Source organism: Corythoichthys intestinalis, chromosome 18, assembly GCF_030265065.1.
Source record: "Corythoichthys intestinalis isolate RoL2023-P3 chromosome 18, ASM3026506v1, whole genome shotgun sequence".
Classification (NCBI taxonomy): domain Eukaryota; kingdom Metazoa; phylum Chordata; class Actinopteri; order Syngnathiformes; family Syngnathidae; genus Corythoichthys; species Corythoichthys intestinalis.
This window is the reverse complement of record NC_080412.1, coordinates 44,575,217-44,599,434: the sequence shown is the minus strand read 5'-3', so window position 1 is coordinate 44,599,434 and position 24,218 is coordinate 44,575,217. Positions and strand designations below refer to the sequence as shown.

The following is a 24,218-nucleotide window of genomic DNA, read 5'->3' as shown; positions in this document are numbered from 1 at the left end:
TACACTGATTCCAGCAGCAGCCACTGTAAGTAATGTAAAAAGACGTCAGTTTTGTAGAGGTGGGGACCACTTCACTAATTTTGCTACTGCTCCAGTGCTTCAAGTCGATTTTACTCACTTAGATTTCCTAAAAGCTTAACACTTATTTTAAGCAAAAAGTTTGTATATTTAATCTTAAAAGAAAAAACCTGTCATAAATTTTGTTCAAAACATTATTTGAACAAATTTTTTTCTTGATTTTGGTGAAAAATGACCAACTTTTTAGAAGTATTGGCTCAATACGAACAAAGTAGTAATATTTACTTAAAGTAAATGGAAGAATCTGACGCATTAATCTGTTAACACTCAAAAAAGATTGACTAGATTTAACAAAAATGATGAGATTAAGACATTATAAATTTCCAGTGTGAAACTTTGTATAGGTCAATACAGATTTTATTAATGCAGATATCAATTAATTAGGTTCATATTAGTGAGAAATGTAGCCCTGACCCCCATTTTCTAAATATGTTTGGTCTTATTAATGTCCCGTCCCCAGCAAAAAGTGTATATGCAGGTTGTGCTGTTATATTGTCTCTACCAATATTAACACTAAACCTACGCACTTGTAAAAATTGTACTCAAGTAAGAGTAGCATTACTTCAAAATAATCCCAAAAAATCTAGTTACATGTAAAAAAAAAAAAAAGTATTCAGTGAAAGAATACTCAAGTACTGAGTAACATTGTGAGTAACTGCTTCCGATGTTTGATTATTTTTTTTTGTATAAACCATGTAATTTTTTTATTTATTATTTTTTTCAGAACAATGAACTGTTATTATACAGTAATATAATCATGCATTTTATTTGAGGACACCTTTCTGGCACTCAAGATCGCCGTACATTCATTTGAAAAACAATTAAATTAACTCATTTGCTCACGGAACCGTATAAATACGTTTTATTTTTAAATGCTCAACTGTCCCACAACCGTATTTATACGTCTTTTGCGTTTTTTTTTTATAAGAAGCACATATAGCTTCCGCTGTATCTGAGAAACAAAGAAAAACGCTCCAAACCAATTTTAAAGCAATAAAACTGGCCACTGGAGGGCAGTAGCGCATTTTGGAAGACTAGACAAGCCGATTCAACAGCAGTGAACGGCCGGCCAGCATTGTCAAAGCGCTGGCGGATTGAGCCCAGGCGGCGCTCCGACCGGACAAAACAACGAGAGGACGCCTGGGACACCAGGCGCTGGACGATCGTGCAAAACGAGTGAAACCCCCCGTGGAGCGGCTCGCCTAGCAGACCCCGCAGAAATGCAAAAATAATCCATCTTTGTGAGACAGACAACGATGAGGGAAAAGTTTACACAGCTGACGTGGCGACAACGGCGTCATCTCGGCGACAAACCGTCATCTCTCAGTCGTTGTGTGTGAATAAATTGTTACTATTCTATCTAAAGCTCTATTTGTCTGGTTGTTCATAGTATTTTGTAAAAGGAAAACATTATTCAGATGTTTGGGATGTAACTAATGCAAAAAATAGCTTTGTTAAAGTCAAAGTTATGTTTGAAATGTATGCGTTTACAAAAAGCTCATTTTCTCCATTTTTTCATCAGAAATTGGAAAATTGCTCAAACTAAGCTATTTTCTAATGCTGATTTCTAAAGAATGGAAAAAGATACAAACTTACTTTTTTTTCTGCTGAAAGAAGAGAGTCCAATCTTTCTTTTGGTGGGTTCAAAGTTTATATAGCAATAGAACAGAATTTTCTGTGGGCCTTGCAAAATCAGTCAAAATCCAGAAAAAACGGCCGGGAGCGAAGGGCCTTGCTCTGGTGAAAATGGCTGGGAGTGAAAGAGTTAAAGACTAAAAACAGTAAAAAAAAAAAAAAAAAAAATATATATATATATATATATATATATAGAAAGCTTAAAAAATTAAAAATACTAATAGAAAAAATAACAGGAAAAAAAAAAAGAAATTAGGGATTATGATGGATAGGTGAGTCTGAATAGGTGAGTTTTGAGTTTTGGATTAAAAAAGGTGGAGTGCAAGTGTAACCCATTACATAACCGCATTAAGCCAAATAAATACAAAAAAAATACTAATAACTGAATTCCAACGAGAGAAAAAAAATTATTCTTCCAAAGAGCATGAGTGCCCTCTCGTGGAGAAAATAGTTACTAGTTTGGATAGTTGAAGAGTGAATAGTTCCTTCGAAGTTCCTATTATGAAATTAAGAGGATCATATCTGGTTTTTCGTGGTCCTTCGGTGCCAAATAAAAACTGGGTGAGAGGTTAAAATCTTTTGAGTCATGTCTATGTCAAATACTTCATTTTTAACGGTGTTTTAAAGATGTGACGGGGATTGAACAGGCCGAGTTGATCATAGAACTGCAAGCTTGAGTCTGAACGGGATAATGGAGTCACGGCACTGTGGCTAACCTCCCTAGATGTTGACGGAAAAGGAAAATTGACGAGAGATTTCAACGAAAAATTGGTGGATAAAGAACCTGGACTAACATCCAAACAAGTTCAAACTGTCCTGCAGCCCAAGGGTACAACTGTGTCAACCCGTACTATCCGTCGGCGTCTGAATGAAAAGGGACTCTATGGTAGGACACCCAGGAAGACCCCACTTCTGACCCAGCGACATAAAAAAAGCCAGGCTGGAGTCTGCCAAAACTTACCCAAGAAAGCCAAAAATGTTTTGGAAGAGTGTTCTCTGGTCAGATGAGACAAAAATAGAGCTTTTTTGGGAAAAGGCATCAACATAGAGTTTACAGGGGGAAAAAATGAGGCCTTCAAAGAAAAGAACACGGTCCCCAAAGTCAAACACGGTGGAGGTTCCCTGATGTTTTGGGGCTGCTTTGCTGCCTCTGGCACTAGACTGCTTGACCGTGTGCATGGCATTATGAAGTCTGAAGACTACCAAAAAATTTTGCAGCATAATGTAGGGCTCAGTGTGAGAAAGGAGGGTCTTCTTCAGAGGTCATGGGTCTTCCAGCAGGACAATGACCCAAAACACATTCAAAAAGCACTAGAAAATGGTTTGAGAGAAAGTACTGGAGACTTCTAAAGTGGCCAGCAATGAGTCCAGACTTGAATCCCATAGAACAGAGAGATCTGAAAATGGCACCCTTCAAATCTCAGAGACCTGCAGCAGTTGGCCAAAGAAGAATGGTCTAAAATTCCTTCAGAGCATTGTAAGAAACTCAATGATGGATACTGGCAGTGGTTGTTCGCAGTTTTTTTTTCTTCTAAAGGTTGTGCTACCAAGTATTAGGCTGAGGGTGGACAAATACATTTGTCCAGTCCATTTTTAGTTTTGCGTAGAATGACAATGATTTCATTTTTTTTTTTCCAATTCTCTTTTGGTTTTTTTTCCATTGCAAGCTATTACTACCAAAGCATTTGTAATTGCAATCATTTTCTGGGAGAAATTGAGCATTATCTGACAGAATTGCAAGGGTGCCAATACTTTTGGCCTGCAGTGTGTATATTATATATACAGTGGGGAGAACAAGTATTTGATACACTGCCAACTGTATTATATATATATATCAGGGCTGTCAAAATTATCACGTTAAGGGGCGGTAATTAATTTTTTAAATTAATCCCGTTAAAATATTTGACGCAATTCACGCACATGCCCCGCTCAGACAGATTTAAATGACAGTACAGTGAAATGCCCACGTTAATTGTGTTTTATGGAGTTTTGCCGCCCTCTGCTGGTGCTTGGGTGCGACTGATTTTATAGGCGTCAGCACTCATGAGCATTGTGTAAGTAATTATTGACATCAACAATGGCGGGCTACTAGTTTATTTTTTGATTGAAAATTTTACAAATTTTATTAAAACGAAAACATGAAGAGGGGTTTTATTATAAAATTCCTATAACTTGTAGTTCTTAAAAGATAAATGTTAGTACAAGTCTTTATAGTATGGATCACTTTAACAGAATGTTAATGCCATCTTGTTGTTTTATTTTTATAATGAACAAATACAGTCCCTATGTACCGTATGTTGGATGTATATATCCATCTTGTGTCTTATCTTTCCATTCCAACAATAATTTACAGAAAAATATGGCCTATTTTATAGATGGTTTGAATTGCGATTAATTGCGATTAATTACGATTAATTGAAAAACAAATCCCAAGAATGGCATGTTTTTTATAAAAATTCAACGTCATTTTAAAGAGTCGAAGATTTGTTGATGCACTGAAAAGCTGGACCAACAAATCACACCCGACATAGAAAAAGAATGGGTTTGTATTTATTGTAATATGTTTATTTTTATTTATTTATTTATTTATTTTTTAAAAATGTTTTACAAGTTAGACCTGCAGAGAAACTAATTGCTGACAGTGTACTGCAAGTCCCATCTGTGGTTATGTGGGCAATTGCCCATGCTGTGCTGATTATAGCCTAAATAATTGTAAATTGTTGTCCTAACATTTATACCATGGATATTATCTGAAATTGAGGCTTGTAAGCCACACAGCATGGCAAGTGGGCATTTGCAAGTTTTTTTCGGCACCATTTTCTGCGTATGTTCCGAGACCTGTGCCCGTCTAGTCATTCCCATGCTGTCATATGTACAGTACTTTGTGTTCCGGCACCTTATGATTTACAAATTAAGCACTGGGCCAAAAAGAGTTCGACACCCCTGCTATATACCACTAGTGACCCCGCCTCCATTGTGCGCAGAGCTTAAATAATGTTGTAATGTCTGCCGAATTAGCTTTGTTAGACCATATGCGCCACGCCTGATGGGATTAAGACTTAACGGTGATTAAGATGCATTCATGTCACAGGCCTGCAGCCCAACTTTGTAAAACTGGGAGTACAACACAGACGGCTGGCGGAGGACGAAAGGTGACAGGAGGGAAAAGTACACGTACAAGGGTCAATTACAGTTGATTTAGCCGCGTAGGTGCGGGGAGGGATCGATAATGTGCCGCAATGAATCTTAAATACCGTTTCCATCACGGACAAGTGTGGACTTTGGAGCTTCCTCATCCCCACGCGCCCTTCATCTCGTCCTCCGTAGCCCCTCGACTAGCGCACTTGATCGGACCGCCTTTAAAAATGCAGCTCGTCAACCTTGCCGCCGTAATGCACGATGACTGACCTTCACTGCGTGACAGACCAAGAGCTGCAGCAGCTGCTGTCCGGTTCAAAAGGTCATTTTGGGCTTCCATTTAGCTAAATGCAATCAAGTTTCATCTTTTCATCCCTTTTCAGTATGCAAATAATATCCCTCTAAAACTATTAAATGCCATTAGAAGATTTTAGTCAAATACTGTAGTGTAGATAGGAATTGTGCGTAAAAAACAAAACAAAAACAAAAAAACAGCGGTTTTAAAACATGTATTTTAAAGCGTCAACTCTTTGGCTGCGATAGGCGTCCAATCTATTTTTACTGGGAGGGATGGCAGTGATCGTCTATCGCCGTCAATGGCAGTGAAACATGTTCACACAAAAGCGGAGTTTGACTTTTGGGGTGGGGCACAACATGTTGATGACCCCAAAATGCAGTGTCAGCAATAAAATTAACTTATAAGAAGATTTATAATAACTTGAAAATGAGCATTTTTTGTTTCCCATCATTCTTGAGGGGGATTCTAAATCAGGCTGCTTAGGACAGCTATACTTTTCACCAAGATCGTCGTGCATTGAATATGGTACGCCCGCCGGTGTCGTGCCAATGTAGTTACCCCCATCAAAAATTGTATCCCCTGGGCAGAGCCACTGCGCTGCACTGATTTGCTTGATTTCCACGTTTTGGTAATGTAGTTTTCTACGAGGTTTTAAAACATGGCCCATCCATCAAAAAAAAAAAAAAAAAAAAAAAAATTGATATTTTTTTTCTTTCTTTGTCGTATAACGTAACATACGTACTGAATGTAAAAAAAAAAAGTTTTACTCGTATGATGATCTATAACTAGTATTACTGTAATTCCAAGTCCTGTATGGAATTTCTCCGGTTTAATAAACGTCGATGTCCAAAATATATATCTGTTGTCGACATAACTAATAACTAATGTTTGTGTGTGCGCTCCCGTGGCCAGGGGATACAATTTTTGACGGGAGGACCTACATTGGCAAGACACTGGCAGTGAAAGTTTTGACTTGAAAAAGTTATGTATATCCATCTTGCTTTGGTCCTCGGATGGTTTTGGCTAAGCAAAGCAAATGAGCATCTAAGGTGCTAGTCACATGATCTGTTCGAAATATAATTTTGACCCATTATTAAAATATCTTTTTTTGTTCATTTTGTTCATTTTTGTTTTATTGCTTTACAACTTTTATAGACAACATTTTACCGGCAAAGTTAATTTTTAAATTCATATAAAGAAAAGTCAATGGTTCTGATTCCCATTAACCGCGTAAAATGAGGGGCCACTGTACACTCATGTAAGGCTGTCGGAACATGAGGGGAGAATGAAGAGCATGCTGGGATACACACATACAGCAGGGCCGAGAACCAAAATTGGTATTTGCCATGTGGCAAAGAAAAAAATGCCACATGGCAAAATCCATGTTGCCACATTGCAAAATCCATTTTGCCACATGGCAGAATAACAAAACAAAAAAAAGCAATGCCACATGTCAAAATCCGCTTTGCCACCTGGCAAAATCCATTTTGCCACCTGGCAAAATCCATTTTGCCACCTGGTCAAAAAAATGCCAGATGGCAAAATCCATTTTGCCACATGGCAAAGAAAAAATGCTATATGGCAAAATCCATTTTTCCACATGGCAAAGAAAAAATGCTATATGGCAAAATCCATTTTGCCACATGGCAAAGAAAAAATACTATATGGCAAAATCCATTTTGCCACATGGCAAAAAAAATGCCGCATGGCAAAATCTATTTTGCCACATGGTAAAAAAAAAAAAAAAAAAAAAAAAAAGCCACATGGCAAAATCCGCTTAGCCACATGGCAAAAAAAATGCCACGTGTCAAAATCCAATTTGCTACATGGCAAAATCCATTTTGCCACATGGCAGAATAACAAAACAAAAAAAAGCAATGCCACATGTCAAAATCCGCTTTGCAACATGTCAAAATCCATTTTGCCACCTGGCAAAATCCATTTTGCCACCTGGCAAAATGACAAAATAAATTTTGCCACATGGCAAAGAAAAAAATACTATATGGCAAGATCCATTTTGCCACATGGCAAAAAACAAAATGCCGCATGGCAAAATCAATTTTGCCACATGGCAAAATCTGCTTAGCCACATGGCAAAAAAAATGCCACGTGTCAAAATCCAATTTGCTACATGACAAAAAAATGCCACGTCAAAATCCATTTTGCCACATGGCAAATAAAAAGCCACATGGCAAAATCCATTTTGCCACATGGCAAAAAAATGCCACTTGGCAAATACCATTTTCGGTTCTCGCGGTCTCTCCACACATATAGTAGCGGTCCCTCTTAGCCAATTGAATTCCAGGAATGCTAGGCAATAGCCAATGGCAGAGCAGCTACGTTCAGTAAACTCTCGGAGCTGCGAGTAGCAGGCATACTGTATTTTCGCCTTTCGTATCAAGAGGCAATATTTTCCCATTGAGGCTATTTGGAAATTCTCTATGTAGAGACATTCATATAGTCATGTTAATCACTCACCATCAGAGGTGGGTAGAGTAGCCAAAAATTGTACTCAAGTAAGAGTAGCGTAGCGAGTAGTCAGAAACCTTGGCGTAATTATTGACTCAGACCTAAAATTTGATAGCCATCTAAAGTCCGTCACTAAATCCGCTTATTACCACCTAAAAAATATAACCAGAATTAAGGGGCTTCTGACTCAACAAGACATGGAAAAACTTATGCATGCATTCGTTTTCAGCAGATTGGACTACTGCAACGGTATATTTACAGGTCTTGTTAAAAAATCAGTCAGGAAGCTGCAGCTAGTACAGAATGCTGCAGCCAGAGTCCTCACAAATACAAGGAAGCTGGACCACATTACACCGGTTTTGAAATCGCTACACTGGCTTCCAGTGAGTCAAAGGATAGACTATAAAATACTACTGCTCGTCTACAAAACACTTAATGGCCTTGGACCAAAATACATGCTTGACTTGTTAGATTCCTATGAGACATCTAGACCCTTAAGGTCGTCTGGAACGGGTCTTCTGCATGTTCCAAGAACAAGAACCAAGCAGGGTGAGGCAGCATTTAGTTATTATGCTCCTCACCTCTGGAACAAGTTACCCGAAGGTCTGAAGTATGCTCAAACCGTTAGCTCATTTAAATCAGGGCTAAAAACGCTTTTGTTTAGCACTGCATATCCATAACTGTCTATATATTTCAATCTACCTGCCTTCTATTCCTCTTGTGCTTATCTCCATTGCTGATTTCAATGATTATTAGTAGTAGTTTTTGCTTTATTTCTATTTTTGTTTTATTTTTATTTATTTATTTTTATTCTGTGATTAAATGCGATCTTTTGTCTTGGTTTTTACGTTGTGTTGATTTAAATGTGATTTTTATGGTTTTCATGTGATGTAAAGCACTTTGAATTGCCTTGTGTTGAATTGTGCTATATAAATAAATTTGCCTTGCCTTGCCTTACTTCAAAATATTACTAAAGTAAAATGTACTCGAGTACAAGTAAAAAAGTATTTGGTGAAAGGAATACTCAAGTAATGAGTAACTGCTTATAAATTGCTTTTTCTGAGCAGTTATTTATATGAACTGTTGTTACAATGTACAATAACCACATCAAGCTAACTAGTCAAAATGGAGTGATTCCATATATATTTCCCTGCACTTGCTCTATAAAAGTAACATTTACTGACCACCACATTGTTTTTTTATTTCTTTTAGTGTTTCTGAATGTGAAAGAGTTGCCGTTTTAACTAATTCATAGTTTTTTTAAAGCTTTTTAACAGAGTTTGATCTATATGATAAAATGTCAGTGCTCGTGCGAGACTGGTGATTCCATACTTTTTGCTTGGGGTTGTAGTAGTCTACGAGAACGACAAAACGAGTATTCCCTCGTATGGCGTGCTTGAAGGTCAAGAGCGGATGTGACCTTTGCATGGCAAGGTCATCAAAGATGATAGGGAAGCTAAAAATGGTTAAGGTCATACCCGTGCAAAGATGCAGCAGGGGTAACGGGACATTCCCTGTCGCCGATCGTCAGCGTCGTCATGCACCCCCGGCATTCCCGCCCCTCCCCTCCAGATTTTGTGACCAGGTAGCGGGAAGAGCAGCAGCCCCAGATGAGCTTGTTGCCATGGGGACAGTCAATGGGCTGGAGAGTGGGACTCGGGGCCAGACAAACACTCAGCGTTTAATTTGAACAGATGCTAGACAGTACACCCGACTAAAGGAGTAAAATGCCTTTTTTTTTTTGCCAAATCCAGAAGGAAAATCTGGCCCTTAGTCCAGGTAAGGACAATTAGAGTAACCCCAGATCATTCCGAGACTACGCTGTAGGTAACCAAGTGAGGAAGCATTACATCATCGGCAGCGTCCCAGATGTGCGTACTGGATCTGAAGGAGCGGGAGGGAGGCGGGGAGGCGTGATGTAGCCGAGCGGGGGGGCGGATGGTCTTATGCAGCATTCGGCGATGATGTCATTTATTCAAGCACAAAGAGCACAAGAAGAGAGAAAAGAAACTCACGTGTGCTAAGGTGCTTTATTGAGAAAAACAAATCAATGCTTCACGGACATAAATATATTTTTCCATAAACTTACATTCCTTCTGAATACCGTGTGTATTTATACACAAACAAAATAATGTTCATTTAACATAAACCAGTCACAGTGTCGGTATCTACTGTGCTAACTAAATTTTGAACTTTCCGCATGACAATAGTGGCTTTTCAAGAATCTCACGTACATGGTAAATATATGGCACTGAGTACAACAGTAATGGCACCAAGCATCAACAGGAAAACGACAACAATGGGAACAATTAAACATCTTCTAAGGCACTAGTTCATTTGTCAAGGTGTCTCGTCGCTTCTCTCAACCAAACTCGATGACTCCGGGTACTTCCAAAATCGATTGAGGTTTCCGCCTTAGTGCATAGACGCCAACAAGAGGGGATTAGGCAGCCATGCTTCCTGTTACCTGCGCACCAAGCCGGCCACAGAGCTTATTTTGTCACCCAACCGTGAAACAGTCGACTCCCGCTTATTGTATCTTTGCAAAAGGATTGTATTTTCAATCCCCAACTCCCAAAGAGACAAACGTTGCCTGAGGAGCAATTTAATATCTTCCCTAACTTGTGTCCGGAACAATTCAAATAAAAAAAATACAAGATGGCACTCTTTCAACCGCACAAACAATAGAGGTAAACGGGACAATGTGGCCGTGAAGACTTAAAGGTAAGTTGGTAACAAAAAGAGCATGTGTCTCTAGTATTTCACATTAGAAACCACATGATTAGCACTGGCCGACGTGTCACTACGACCTAATCGCAGCACGATAGTCACATCTGGACTAATAATAAACATCAATTTAACTACCGTTAAAGTGGCCTAACGCGTCTTTCCGTTTCAAGCTACGGTATCCAACGATACGCTAAATATATGCTATGAATTTCAACGTCATCTATTCTGTTCTACACAATATTTGGCCTCTGAGCGACTATTGTAAAGCTACAGTTTCTAAACACTACTGTGCAAGAGGGAGATTGTCCAATCTCCTCCGTTCGTCCGATAAGTGCGCCGTGCCAAAATTACGGTGGCCCCAAAGTGCCAAAACACAGCAGCAAATCAAAAAACACAACGGCAAATATAAAAACACAACGACAAACTCAAAAACGCAACGGCAAACCACATTTAAAAAACAACAAAACGGCAAATCACTTAACGCAACAACAAAAACGACAAAATCCCAAAATTAAATTAAAGAACCGAAAGAAGTAGGTATCAGTCAAAAAGTATATTCATCGCTGATTGGACGAATCTACCGTTAAGGGTAGGTTCTGATCCTGTGGTATTTGAAAATAAGCAACACCAAAGACGCGAACGTGGCTTCCGCTATAAATCCATCCATTCATCTTTATATTTTTATATTTGGGACATACGTACGAAGTAACAAATTACGTATGTGAATGAATATTGTATTGTAGTGTTAAGTGTGTCAGCGCAACTTTCCTAAGGGTGCGTTCGATGTGACAACGCGACGCTCCCATTGGTTGGGTTCGCAGGCACAAAGACTTGTGTGTTAACTGACACCACAATTGTAAATAGCAAGGATATGTCCCAAATAAAAATAATCAAAGCTGTTGAAGATGGATGGATAGATTTATAGGGGAAGCCACGTTCACTCCTATGGTAGAGTCGTCCAGTCAGCAATGAGTATACTTTTTGACTGGGCACCTACCTCTTCCGGTTCTTTCATGTAATTTCATTTTTTTTTTGGTCGTGTCTTTTAATCTGTTACGCGATTTGTCGTTGTGTTTTTTTAGAATTGTTTTTTTATGCGATTAATCGTTGTGTTTTTTTTTTTGGAATTGTTACGCGATTTGTCGTCGTGTTTTTTTTTTTGGAATTGTTATGCGATTTGTCGTGTTTTTTTTGGGAATTGTTACGCGATTTGTCGTTGTGTTTTTTTTGGGAATTGTTACGCGATTTGTCGTTGTGTTTGTTTAGGAACTGTTACGCGATTTGTCGTTGTGTTTGTTTAGGAACTGTTACGCGATTTGTCGTTGTGTTTGTTTAGGAATTGTTACGCGATTTGTCGTTGTGTTTGTTTAGGAATTGTTACGCGATTTGTCGTTGTGTTTGTTTAGGAATTGTTACGCGATTTGTCGTTGTGTTTGTTTAGGAATTGTTACGCGATTTGTCGTTGTGTTTGTTTAGGAATTGTTACGCGATTTGTCGTTGTGTTTGTTTAGGAATTGTTACGCGATTTGTCGTAGTGTTTTTCGGAATCGTTACGCGATTTGTTGTAGTGTTTTTCGGAATCGTTATGAGATTTGTTGTGATTGTTTGAATTGTTTGTCGTTTTTGTTTAATGGTTTATTATGCGATTTGTTGTTTTGTTTGAATTGTATTTGTCGTGTTTGTTTTTTTAACTTGTCATGCGATTTGTTGTCTTAGAATTGTCACGCGATTTGTCGTGATTTTCAGAATTGTTACGCGATTTGTCGTCGTGTTTGTTATGCGATTTGTCGTATTTTGTTTGAATCGTTTATCGTGTTTTTTAATGGTTTATTATGCGATTTGTCATTTTTTAATTTGTCATGCGATTTGTGTTTTGTTTGAATTGTATTTGTCGTGTTTTTTTTAATTTGTCATGGGATTTGTCGTCATGTGTCTTAGAATTGCTATGCGATTTGTCGTGATTTGTTTAGAATTATTTTGCGAATTGTCGTTTTAATTTGTTATGCGATTTGTCGTTTTTTTTTTTTTTTTTTTTTTTTTTTAATTGTTTTGTTAGGTGATTTGTCCCTGTGTTTGTTTGAATTGTGTGTTAAGCAATTTGTCCCTGTGTTTGCCGTTTAATTTGTTATGCAATTTGTCGTGTTTTTTTAAGTCTGTTACGCGACTTGTCATTGTGTCTTTAAGGTCTGTTATGCGACTTGTCATTGTGTTTTTTAGAAATGTTATGCGACTTGTCATTGTGTTTTTTAGAATTGTTATGAGATTTGTCATTGTGTTTTTTAGAATTGTTTGTTATGGATTTGTCTTTGTGTTTGTCTGAATTGTTTAAGCGATTTGTTGAGTTTTGTTTGAATTATGTGATTTGGCATTGTTTTTTTTAATTGTTATGCGATTTGTCAGTTTTTAATTTATGTGATACGTTGTTCCGTTTTTTTAACTTGTTTGTTATGAGATTTGTCGTTGCATTTTTAATTTTTTCTGTTATGCAATTTGTTGCGTTAAATTTGTTATGAGATTTGTCATGTTTTTTAATCTGTAATGAGATCTGTCATTTTTCCAATTTGTTATGTGATTTGTCATTCTTTTTGTTTTTTTGTTATGTGATTTGCCGTTTTTTTTTTTTTTTTTGTAATGCGAGTTGGCATTCTGTTTTTGAATTTGCAGTTATGTTTTTTGATTTGCCGTCGTGTTTGGCACTTCGGACCACCGTACAAAATACTTCACTTCTCGGCGTGGTCCCGATAGGATATCCCGACATTTACCGCAGCCTTCGCTTTGAAACGAAAAAGACGAGTCAAAGGATGAAGCGATCCGATGTCGTCGGCGTACCAGCCACGTTAAAATTCTCAGGTTTGTCTACATATCAAAATCGTACAGTGACATCTTGAAATTAGTTGGCCCGTATGTGGTTCTTCTTACAAGTGTCACAGTCGTGTAACGTAATACTGCACTCGGGTTTGTGATGGCGGTCGTACTCCAGCCTTACTGACAACTTGGCTTAGCGTCAGAGAGCAAACTGTCCAACACGGCTAACAGAGGTTAAATAGAGGTCCTTGCAACACATTTACATAGAAAGAATTGGTTGTCAGCTGGTGGCAGTGACCTGGCTTCTCTTCTCAACTTTCCTATGGTCCGTAGTTGTAAAATTCCATTTGAAGTTAGTTAAGTTTGCAAGGACTGAAATTAGGGAACTGATCCGATGTTGAGACTATGGCAAAAGGCAGTGCAATTACCTCGACTTCTGGCAAACGAGAGGTTATGACCGGTAGGGATCTGAAAAGCAGAGATTCATCACAGGGCGTACATCAGATTCCGGTCTGCCCTTCGATGTCAACGTCGCGTATTTAGAGGTCAAGGGTCTTTCAAACAAATCAGTCCCTGCAAATGAGAAATCAAGGCCACCGTGGCTTCCTCGCCTGAACGCACGCTGGCGGTCCAGGGAGCACACGTACATTTTAACACGGCCGTGACAAGGCTCGTTCACATTATGAGCGAATCTCAAGTGTCTTCCAGGGTGCAAAGTGGTATTTAAAGAAGTGTTCCTAATCTCGTAACGTGGGGCTCGGGACCGCAAGGATGGCGGAGTGGGTCAAACGTACCACTCCCTACGAGAGATGAGCGAACCGTCTTTGTGAGACACGTAATCGCCCTCCGGAGCGCTATCGTAGCCGTTGTTGGGCACGTAGGGTGAGCCATTCCTCGCCGCTTTGGGAGAGTGCGTGTATCTGGGTCTCCTGGGCGCTTGCTGAGGACTACAATACTCCGTTTGTGCCCGCTGGGGATTCTGCCGGTTGCTGTGGTGACCGCCCTCCCTCATGGCCCGCGTGTAGCCGTTAGACGGGTACTCGTCTCCGTCGTAGCCGCGGTGACGCTCGAGCTCGTGGCCGCCCCACTCCTCTCTGTCGTGGTCCTTCCGGCGCTGGGAGCCGGAGCCGACCCCGGCCTTGACGGCGTGGGGCTCGCGCGCCTCCCCGGGGGCTTTCTGGAGGTCGCTAGGACCCGGGTACGCTTTGGCGCAGTAGTCCCCGTGGAAGCTCTGCTGTTTGCGCAGGTAACACACGCCGGCCAGACACAGCAGTAGCAGCAGGAACAAGGCCCCGCCCACAGCCCCGCCCACTACGGTGCCCAGGTTACTGTCAGGTAGGGCTTGGAGGGTGGGGGAGCTGAGACGAACGTGGAGCTTATCGTCCACTAGGGTGGAGGAGGAGGAACCAGAGAGGACAGGAGCAGTAATGGTGGAAGGCATGGTGGGAGGATCTAATGAGGAGTAGAAGGGATGAAGACACACACAAGCACAAAGTCAGTGCCACTACATCGGACTACGGCAGTGATTCCCAAACACTTTGTCGTGGCTCGAAGGTGTGGAGTAAGGATCCAAGTGAGCAATTTTTCGGAATGTTTACGGATTCATTGATCCGGTCCGGTGCAATTTAATCAGATTAACAACAATGATGAGGGTTAAATTGCCTGCAAATTTTCACAGATTGGCTGCCATTGATGGCAGAAGTCTCTGAGCCTCCCACAGGATTTCACACTCAATTCTGCGCCTTGACTCAAAAGGTTGGGAAACACTGTACTACATTAGGGATTGCTTTAGACAACTTTTAACTTTTTATGCCAAGTTCCTGTAAAGTGAAATTTGACACCACAATGGAAGTTTCATACAGTGGCTGCTGAGAAATATTAGGCGAAATGCACAGTCCAAACACTTTGCTCAAAGAAAAAATATTACAAATGCAAATTGCCAAAACACACACATTTCAAACACTTTGCAAAAAGAAAAAAACATGAATGCAAACTGCCACATAGACATAAGCCGATTACCAGTTTTAAGGTATACCGTAATATGAAAACGTCACTGTTTCAAAACCGCAAAACTTTTCAGTCTTACTGTCCCTACGGTATTAGCCATTTTTTATGTCCCCAAATATGCAGGGAGAAATCCCTTGCTTGCAGCTGCGAGGCTCAACCGGTTGTTGTTCAGTGTCAGTGAGTCAGCTGTGCTACACGATGGCTGGAGGGGGTGAAACTCCTAAACTTTTTTCCTCCATCAAAGACTTAGACTGCCACAGTTTAGAGGAGGAGGGCCACCCAACATGGAAAACATGTTTGCGGAGGGTGGCTGCCGAGAAGGCAGTACCTCCAATATGATTTTGCATTTATACAGAATTAAAGGTTAGTAAACACTGTAATTAACGTTTCCCACCAGCTACAAGAGTTAACTCCAGCTGTTTAGCGTGTCTAGAAGTGGTAAAATATGTTTAGTTTTTTTCTCTCTGGCAACTGTGTTGAGAAAGTGTGTATTATGTAAACATGACAGGAGTCATACACAAGTGCTTTTTATCTATAAAATAATTCAATTATTTTTGTTCTGTGTGATAATGTTGAGCTGTGGCTGTAGGTTTAAGCTCAACTGCATTTTAATTTTATTTAGAATATTTCTTTTTTTTTTAATTATTTTTTTTAATCTATTGTAACATACCGTATTGGCCTGAATATAAGACGGCCCTGATTATAAGACGACCCCCTCTTTTTCAAAACAAGTTTGAAAAAAAGAGTTTCAACACCAAATTAATTTTTATACAGAAAATAATTACATCCGAAACAAATGATTATAACAATATATTTGAGAGAAAAAGCATGTTATTTTGCCTCATTCAAATCTTAATACCCGAACATTTAAATATGTAAACTACAGTGCAGTCACATTCGTAAATGAAAGGCTTGTTTTTGAAATGTAAATAAACCAATCTATTGTGATAAAACAACTAAATTGCAATAACTGCATTAACCGTCAAAATGAAGTCTAACTGTAACTGTAGTCTTGAAACAAATCTGAATGAGAAAAACATTGCAATAAAGTAATGCAAACTGGTTAAACTTCAAAGTAGCTGAGATCTGTCATGACTGAACATCGCTTCAATGATATCTGGCGCCCTCTAGCGTCGTGAATGGGGAGAGTAGTTGAGATCTATCATGACAGAATATCGCTTTAATGATATCTGGCGCCATCTAGCGTCGTGAGTGGATATAACGTCTAGACTGCGAATATAGGACGACCCCCTCTTTTTCAGTCTTATTTCAATGCAAAAAACACCGTCTTATATTTGGGCCAATACGGTACTTTTGTTCCAATATGTTTGTTCTCATAGTTGCGGAGCCTCTAAGGTGACACTGAAGAAGAAAAAAACACCTAAAGGTCAAGGCTTTTTTTTTTTTTTTTTTTTTTTACATCAAAGCAAAAAAAAAAAAAAAAAAAAAAATTCACATCAAGGCAAAACACTTTCCAAATCGAGGCTTTATTTTTTTGTTTTTATTTCTTTTTTACATCGAAGAAAAAAAAAGTTAACATCGAAGCCCAAAAAAAAAAAAAAAACGGCTGCGTAACCATATGTTATCACTTCACATCTCCACATGCGCAGAACTTGAAAACATAAGTTACAGAAATTTACTCACAAATTCACACTTTGTATACAATGCTTTGTGACTATCTCTTATATGGCAATAGCAGTACGGGAGTTGTAGTCCTCATGTCAGCTTCCGTGGAATTCAGTCTATTTCCTTGCTATCCTTTTGAGTTTTTGTTGTGGTTTTTTGCAGTTGTGTGTTGTGAGCCGTTTGCATTCGTGTTGCAGGCAACTGAGGGTTTGTGCTTTTGCCAACTTGCAATCGTGCCTTGGCAATTGGGGATCGTGTTTTGGCAGTTTGCATTTGTGCTTTTTTTCTTTTGCAAAGTGTTTGTACTTTGGATTTTGCCTGAAACTTCCCAGCCACCGTAGTTTTACAATGCTGCCAAATTAGAATGATTGTGATTAAAAAAATAAAAATGAAATGAGGCTTCAAAACCTTGAAATATCCACCGTAAATCCAATATGAATGCGCTGAAAACACAACTCCACAAACAGGTAGTTCTCATTTGTTACACATGTAATGTATTGAGGGTACAAATCTGAATTCACTTTACAGGTTCTTAAAAGCTTGGAAAAAGGTGGGTGATGATGTGATGATAGCTGAAAGAAGGAAGTGCGTCAAGGTTATATAAAGCAGCAACGCAAGGCAAAAGTTTAGTTGTTGCGTTCTAAAGGAAGAAATGTGGAAGAACTTTGGCCATGAAAAAACAATTATTGGACACTTTTTTAAACTCGTAGGTGGTTTGCAGTGCATGACAAATTCTATTTGAACTATATTAGCCACCCCCGAGGATGTTTGCTTCTACCTTGGCTCTTGCTGAAGATCAGAACATTCATAAGAGCCGAAGTCGCAGGAATCCACTTGACATTTACGATTTACTACTGTGACTTTTATTTTGTAAACTCGTAAAGTGTTATTAAAACTAATACATGAATTATGATTTTCACGGTGATAATCGAATGACCAAGGAAGATTGTTTTAGAACAATTCAATGGGTGTCCAAACTATTTGCTGCCGTTGATGGTTTTAGACTACCAATCCATTTTGACTGCGAGGGCTGACAGCCATCATTCGATGGCTGCCAGCCTCTTAATCAAGTTAGATTGGACGTCTATCACTGTCTGTGGCAGTGAAGCATGATCACTCAATACAATCCTTCCTAGTTAAAATGATTTGAGGTCTAAAAAACGAGTACAGTGGTATGAAAAAGTATCTGAAGCTTTTGGAATTGCTCACATTTCCACATAAAATCACCATCAAACGTGATCTGATTTTGGTCAAAATCACACAAAAAAAAAAAAAAAAGTGTGCTTTAACTTAAATACCCAAACATTTATAGGTTTTCATATTGTAATGAGGATAGCATGCAAACATTGACAGAAGGGGGAAAAATTAAGTGAAACATCATATTTAATACTTCGCGGCACCCTCCTTGGCAGCAATAACTTCAACCAGACGCTACTTGTAGCTGCAGATCAGTCTGGCACATCGATCAGGACTAATCTTGGCCCATTCTTCTCTACAAAACTGCTGTAGTTCAGTCAGATTCCTGGAATGTCTGGTATGAATCGCTGTCTTTAGGTCATGCCACAGCATCTCAATAGGTTACAAGTCTGGACTTCAACTTGGCCACTCCAGAATGTCTATTTTGTTCCCCTGAAACCGTTCTGAATTTACTTCTGCGTTTTGTATCTTTGTCTTGTTGCAGCATCCATCCTCTTTTTAGCTTCAACTGTCCGACAGACAGCCTTAGGTTTTCCTGCAAAACTGCTGAATTCATTCTTCCATTATTGATTGCAAGTTGTCCAGGCCCTGAAGCAGCAAAACATCCCCAAATCATGTTGCTCCCTCCACCATGCTTCACAGTGGGGATGAGGTGTTGATGTTGGTGAGCTGTTCCATTTCTCCTCCACACAAGACTTTGTTACTCCCAAACAATTCAACTTTGTTTTCATCAGTCCACAAAATATTTTGCTAAAACTTCTGTGGAGTTTCCAGGTGCCTTTTTACGAACATTAAACGAGCAACAATGTTGTTTAGACAGCAGTGGCTTCCTCCGTGGAAGCATAATGCGTGATGTGCAGATATATTGGACTGTGCCAGTGATTTTTGTAAGTCTTTAGCAGACACCCTGGGGTTCTTTTTTAACTCTGAGTATTCTACGCTGAACTCTTGGCATCATCTTAGGTGGAGGGCCACTCCTTGGGAGAGAAGCAACAGTGCCAAACTCTCTCCATTTGTAGACAACTTCTCTGACTGTCGATTGATGAACATCCAGACTTCTAGAGATGGTTTTGTATCCTTTCCCAGCTTTATACAAATCAACAATCCTTGATTGCTGGTCTTTAGACAGCTGTTTTGACCAAGCCATGATGCACATCAGACAATGCTTCTCATCAGAAAATGCTTACCAGGTGTGTGCTTTAGAGTGGGCAGGGCAGCTTTAAACCTCTCATCAGTGATTGGGCACACACCTGACTTAAATTGTTAGGTAAAAAATGGTTTCAATTGCTCTTTAAGTCTCCTTAGGCAGAGGGTTCACTTATCCCCCCCCCCTTCTGTCATTGTTTGCATGCTATCCTCATTTAAGTATGAAAACCTATAAATGTTTGGGTGGTTTTAGTTAAAGCAGACACTGTTTTTACATCTGTGTGATTTTAACAAAGGTCAGACATTTGATTTTATGCAGATATGTTAAAAATTTCAAAAGGTTCAGATACTTTTCCTTACCGCTGTGTAATATATACTATTATATATTTACACCACACAAACAAGTTTATGTAAAACCAAATAATGAAACCCTACAATTTCCTACATTGATTGGAAACAATAGAGGCATTGTTTAACCCTATATTGCCAAATGTATCATATTTGATACACCTAAAATTTCATGATTTTGTGACTAATTCAGAATTTTAACATTTTTTGTTAAAAAAAAAAAAAAAAAAAGAAAAAAAGATGGATTCAAGTCAACACATGCATCTGCAGGTTCCATGAGAAAAAAAAAACAGGATTTAGCAAGGGTTATCATTATTTGAGTGCATATTACACATTTTGACATTTTTTACAAATTTGAAAAAAAAAATAAATAAAAAAAATAAATAAATTAAAAAAAAGGTTTAAGACCTTATTTTTCAAATGTTGATATTCTCAGACAATTGCTTCATATTACAGGCATTAAATGGTTAAGAGACTATCTCCATCTAGTGTTAAAGCTGAGAAGTGCAACAGAATGTGGGCTGAATTTAAGCTTCTTGTGTGTGCTATATTCAATTACTGTAATTTTCGGACTATAGGCCGCTACTTCATTTTGAATCCTGCGGCTTACAGTCCAGTGCGGCTTATTTGTCGATTTATTTGGGTTAATAGTTAACACTTTATTTGACAGTGGCGTCATAAGACCGTCAGAATTATGACATGACACTATCATGGGCATTACTGAATGCTTATGACAGATGTCATTAAGTGTCATCAGGCGAATTATGTCACTAACTCCATTTATGTCCAGCTCGGCTATTTTACATCTATTCAAAAGTGAGATAATGCTCATGACAGTCTCATGTCATAATTATGATTGTCTGTTGACAGTCTTATGGCCCATCTGTCAAATAAAGTGTAACCAAATACAATAACTAGCAATTAATGAAACAACTGAAACAGTAACTAAAGAAATAATTAGAACAGAACATGAATTTTGATTGTTATTTACATCTATAGTGTTGCAATGCATGCTAAGAGGCATGCTGGACAACAACAGTGTTGACAGCAGGTGGTAGCAGAAGTTGACCGTCTCCTCCAAGGGAACAGTGATGGCCAAATGAAGCTTCTTGAAGCAATGAAGCTTTGGAGCTAATTGGTTCAAAGCTTCATGGTGGTTCATTTGGTCTTAGCCTTATGATGCCGCTGTCAAATAAAGTGTTACCGGTTAATATCTTTTGTAAATATCCCATCATACAGTGAGGACTGCTGCGGCTTATAGTCCAGTGCGGCTTATCTATGAACAAATGTGGTTTTCGTGTCAAATTTGGTGTGCGGCAGCTTATAGTCAGGTGAGCCTTATAGTGCGAAAATTACTCTATATCTTTATAATTTGCGCAGGCCTCTAATAAGTGGGCAGCGGGCTACTGTTGGCCCACGGGCCATAGTTTGTACTCCAGATTTAGACCTATGGTTCATTGAACAACTTACCCTAATTTTCAGACTATAGGCCGCTACTTTTTCCCCCTCATTTTGAATCATGTGGCTTATAGTCCAGTGCGGCTTATTTGATGATTTATTTGGGTTAATAGGTCAAACTTTATTTGACAGCGGCATCATGAGACTGTCATAAGAACGTCATAATTATGTCATGACACTATCATGGGCATTACTGAATGCTTATGACAGATGTCAATATGTGTCATGTGGCATATTATGTCACTAACTCCATTTATGTCCAGCTCAGATCTTTTACGTCCATTCAAAAGTGAGATAATTTGCTGGATGACACTAACCGACATCTATTATAAGCATTCAATAATGCTTATGACAGTGTCATGTAATAATTATGACAGTATTATGGCACCACTATCCAAGAAAATGTTACCAAATACAATAGCTAGCAATTAATGAAACAACTGGAACAGTAACTGAAGAAATAATTAGCACAGAACATGAATTTTGATTGTTATTTACATCTGTAGTGCCGCAATGCATGCAAGGAGGAATGTTGGATGACAACAGTGTTGACAGCAGGTGGCAGCAGAGGTTGACTGTCTCCCCCAAGGGAGCAGTGATGGCCAAATGAAGATTTTTGAAACAATAAGGCTTTGCGGCCAGTTGGTTCAAAGCTTCATGGTGGTTCATTTGGTTTCATGACAGTCTTATAATGCCTTTGTCAAATGAAGTGTTGCCAGTTAATATCTTTTGGTGTAAATATCCCATAATACAATGAGGACAACTACGGCTTATAGTCCAATGCGGCTTATCTATGAACAAATGCAGTTTTCATTTCAAATTTGGTGGCTGGCGGCTTATAGTCAGGTGCGCCTTATAGTTCAGAAATTACGGTATCTCAAGATAAACATGTTCAATCCAACTATTTGAACTCTACGCTACATTCAAACAGCTTGTCTTCTATTATTTAAATAGAAAATAACACTCAGGTAATCAAACTAAACCCAACAAACTATCGGGAGAGAATTTATTTGCATGCGACGAGAACAGCTGTAAAGTAGGACAGGGAACAAACATCTTTTGGAAATGCTACTTCATTCATTTTGACTGCGTTGGCCCCGGGAGACAAGACTGACAAGTTGCTACAGTTATATTTCTTGGGTGAATACATAAATATTAAATATACCCAGTCTTGTGTTTACATATCAGGTCAACATAAAACTATGAACTCGATTGCGACCGACAATTTGAATGATTTAAATATACATTGCCAGTTATTTCCCAAGAACGAATATTGAAACTCATTTTTATATTAAGCCCCAAGCACTTTCTTTGCAGTCGCTGCAGCGACAAACTACAGCAGTTAATTTTAAAAGCCAAAGTGAAATCCATTGACGGCAGTGGACGTCAATGGCAGCTGATGAGTGAACAGAAAAAATGAGACGTGAGGGAACTCAAGTCATGAAGAGAGCAAGACAAGCATTCACAACTGATTGGTGAAAACCGCAAAACCACAATGGAACACATTCAATCACCGCGTGCGAGCACACTGACAGACGCCGAGTAAACCAACATGTAATCTAGTGAATGCCAGCACCTCAGAAAAAGGAATACGCAAAGATAAATAATGGAAGATTTGAAACGAACGAGTTCATGTTTTATGAAAGCGAGATATCATCCCAGTCAGGCTGAAGACTTTTTTTTTTTTTGCCTCTTCCTGCGTGACACAGAACAGAAATACACACACGCTGTGCGATGACACATTTCGAGGCGATGCCGGGATGGAAAATGCAAAAAAGTGGAGTCATATTTCAGCTAAAAGGACGGCGACACTGAACGCAACACGCTCACTGATGTGTGTACGCAACGCCGCGCTCACCTTGTATGAGAATGCGGACGTCCCGACTGCGGAGGTTGATGTCGTTGGCGACCTCGCACCTGTAAACACCGGAGTCGTTCCTCTGGAGAGGGCGGAGGAAAAGCAGCGTGCTGTTGAGGATTTCCACGCCATCTGGCATCTCGCTATCTAACCTAAAAGTAACGAAGAACAAACATTACGATTAGTGCTGCAATGATTTATCGATTAACTCGAGTAATTCGATTAGAAAAAAGATTCGAATTACATTGTGCTGCAAGAGGCAACAGTGAATATAACATTTCACATGGCTGAATCCAGCTGCTCCCTGTGAAAACCAACATAAGCTAAGATTTTGTTTGAGCTAATGTTTTTTTTAATGCATTCGTAATTCAGTTTATAGGTATATTTAGCAGTTTTCTGTGGGAATTTGAACCATTTGTTTAGAGCAATGTAAAAAGAAAAAACACGTTAGCATTTCATAGCATTTAAGCTAACAAACTTTTGCAATGTCAGTTAGCCAATTGTTCTTTTGTTGTACTTGGATCCTCATTTACGTATTTATTTTATACAGTTTGAGGCTCAGCTCAGGCATTTCAATTTTTTATGTTCCTTATCCAATTACCCGATTATTCGAACTAGTTGATTAGTCGACTACTAAAATAATCGATAGCTGCAGCGCTAATAACGATTAACACGTTGCCTGCAAACTGACAATCGAAGCCTGATTATGAGGGATATCCCGATCGCATATTATTGCACCGGAGTCACCTGATTTTGGGAATCTGCCGATACAGAGTCCAGATCCAATACCGAAAAAAAAAAAAAAAAAAAAAAAACAAAGTTCCAAACATCTTACTGTCCCACCGTGCAGCCTTCAAAATGTGAATTATCTTATAAACAAGTAGAAAAATGCTTGTCTTTTTTCAATACTTCAAAGAGTGCACTCAAATCCACTTACGCTTTGACGCTCACGTTGCTGAGAACAACTTCTCGCTTACACAATGCAAGTTTAGCGATGATTGACACATTTGTGTTTTTGATCGTAGCGCTAACAAGCTTCTGTGACAAGATCAAAGCTACAAACCTGTCAATCATCCTAAACATTAGTACAAAACGCAAGCTGCACTGGACAGTTTGACCACACTGCTTAGCAGGAGGGAGGGTAGGCACTGTACGAGCATGACGCAGAAAAACAAATATTTAATTAAAAACCTGATCCTTTTCACCCAATTCTAATTGGCCCGATTTCCGATCACGTGATCGGCTCGGGACATCCCTACCAAATATATTGTGAGCATGCGCTAGTTAAGTTAAACATCACTATTGATCTGCAAAGTGATTTATCCCTCTAAAACTGTGCAGCATTAACACTTTTTGTGGTATATTTGTAAAGCTGGTGGCACTAAAGCCTTAAGTCAACAATTATCAGAAAATGCTTACTGTTGC

The 24,218-nt window shown here is 39.0% G+C and overlaps 1 protein-coding gene across 2 annotated transcripts in view; it reads right to left on the bottom strand.

Moving 5' to 3' along the window:
* The window catches only part of nectin3b (nectin cell adhesion molecule 3b), a 67,552-nt gene that overhangs the window by 8,412 nt on the left and 34,922 nt on the right, over window positions 1-24,218 (bottom strand). The window contains exons 5-6 of one of the 2 annotated variants that reach the window (XM_057820844.1): window positions 22,794-22,945; window positions 12,852-14,605 (exon numbers count right to left, since the gene is read on the bottom strand). In XM_057820844.1, the coding sequence (XP_057676827.1) occupies window positions 13,938-14,605; window positions 22,794-22,945 (820 nt within the window). In that variant the 3' untranslated portion in view covers window positions 12,852-13,937. Of the gene's footprint in view, window positions 1-12,851; window positions 14,606-22,793; window positions 22,946-24,218 lie in introns of those variants that run through there. The other variant, XM_057820846.1, reaches the window with a different exon arrangement.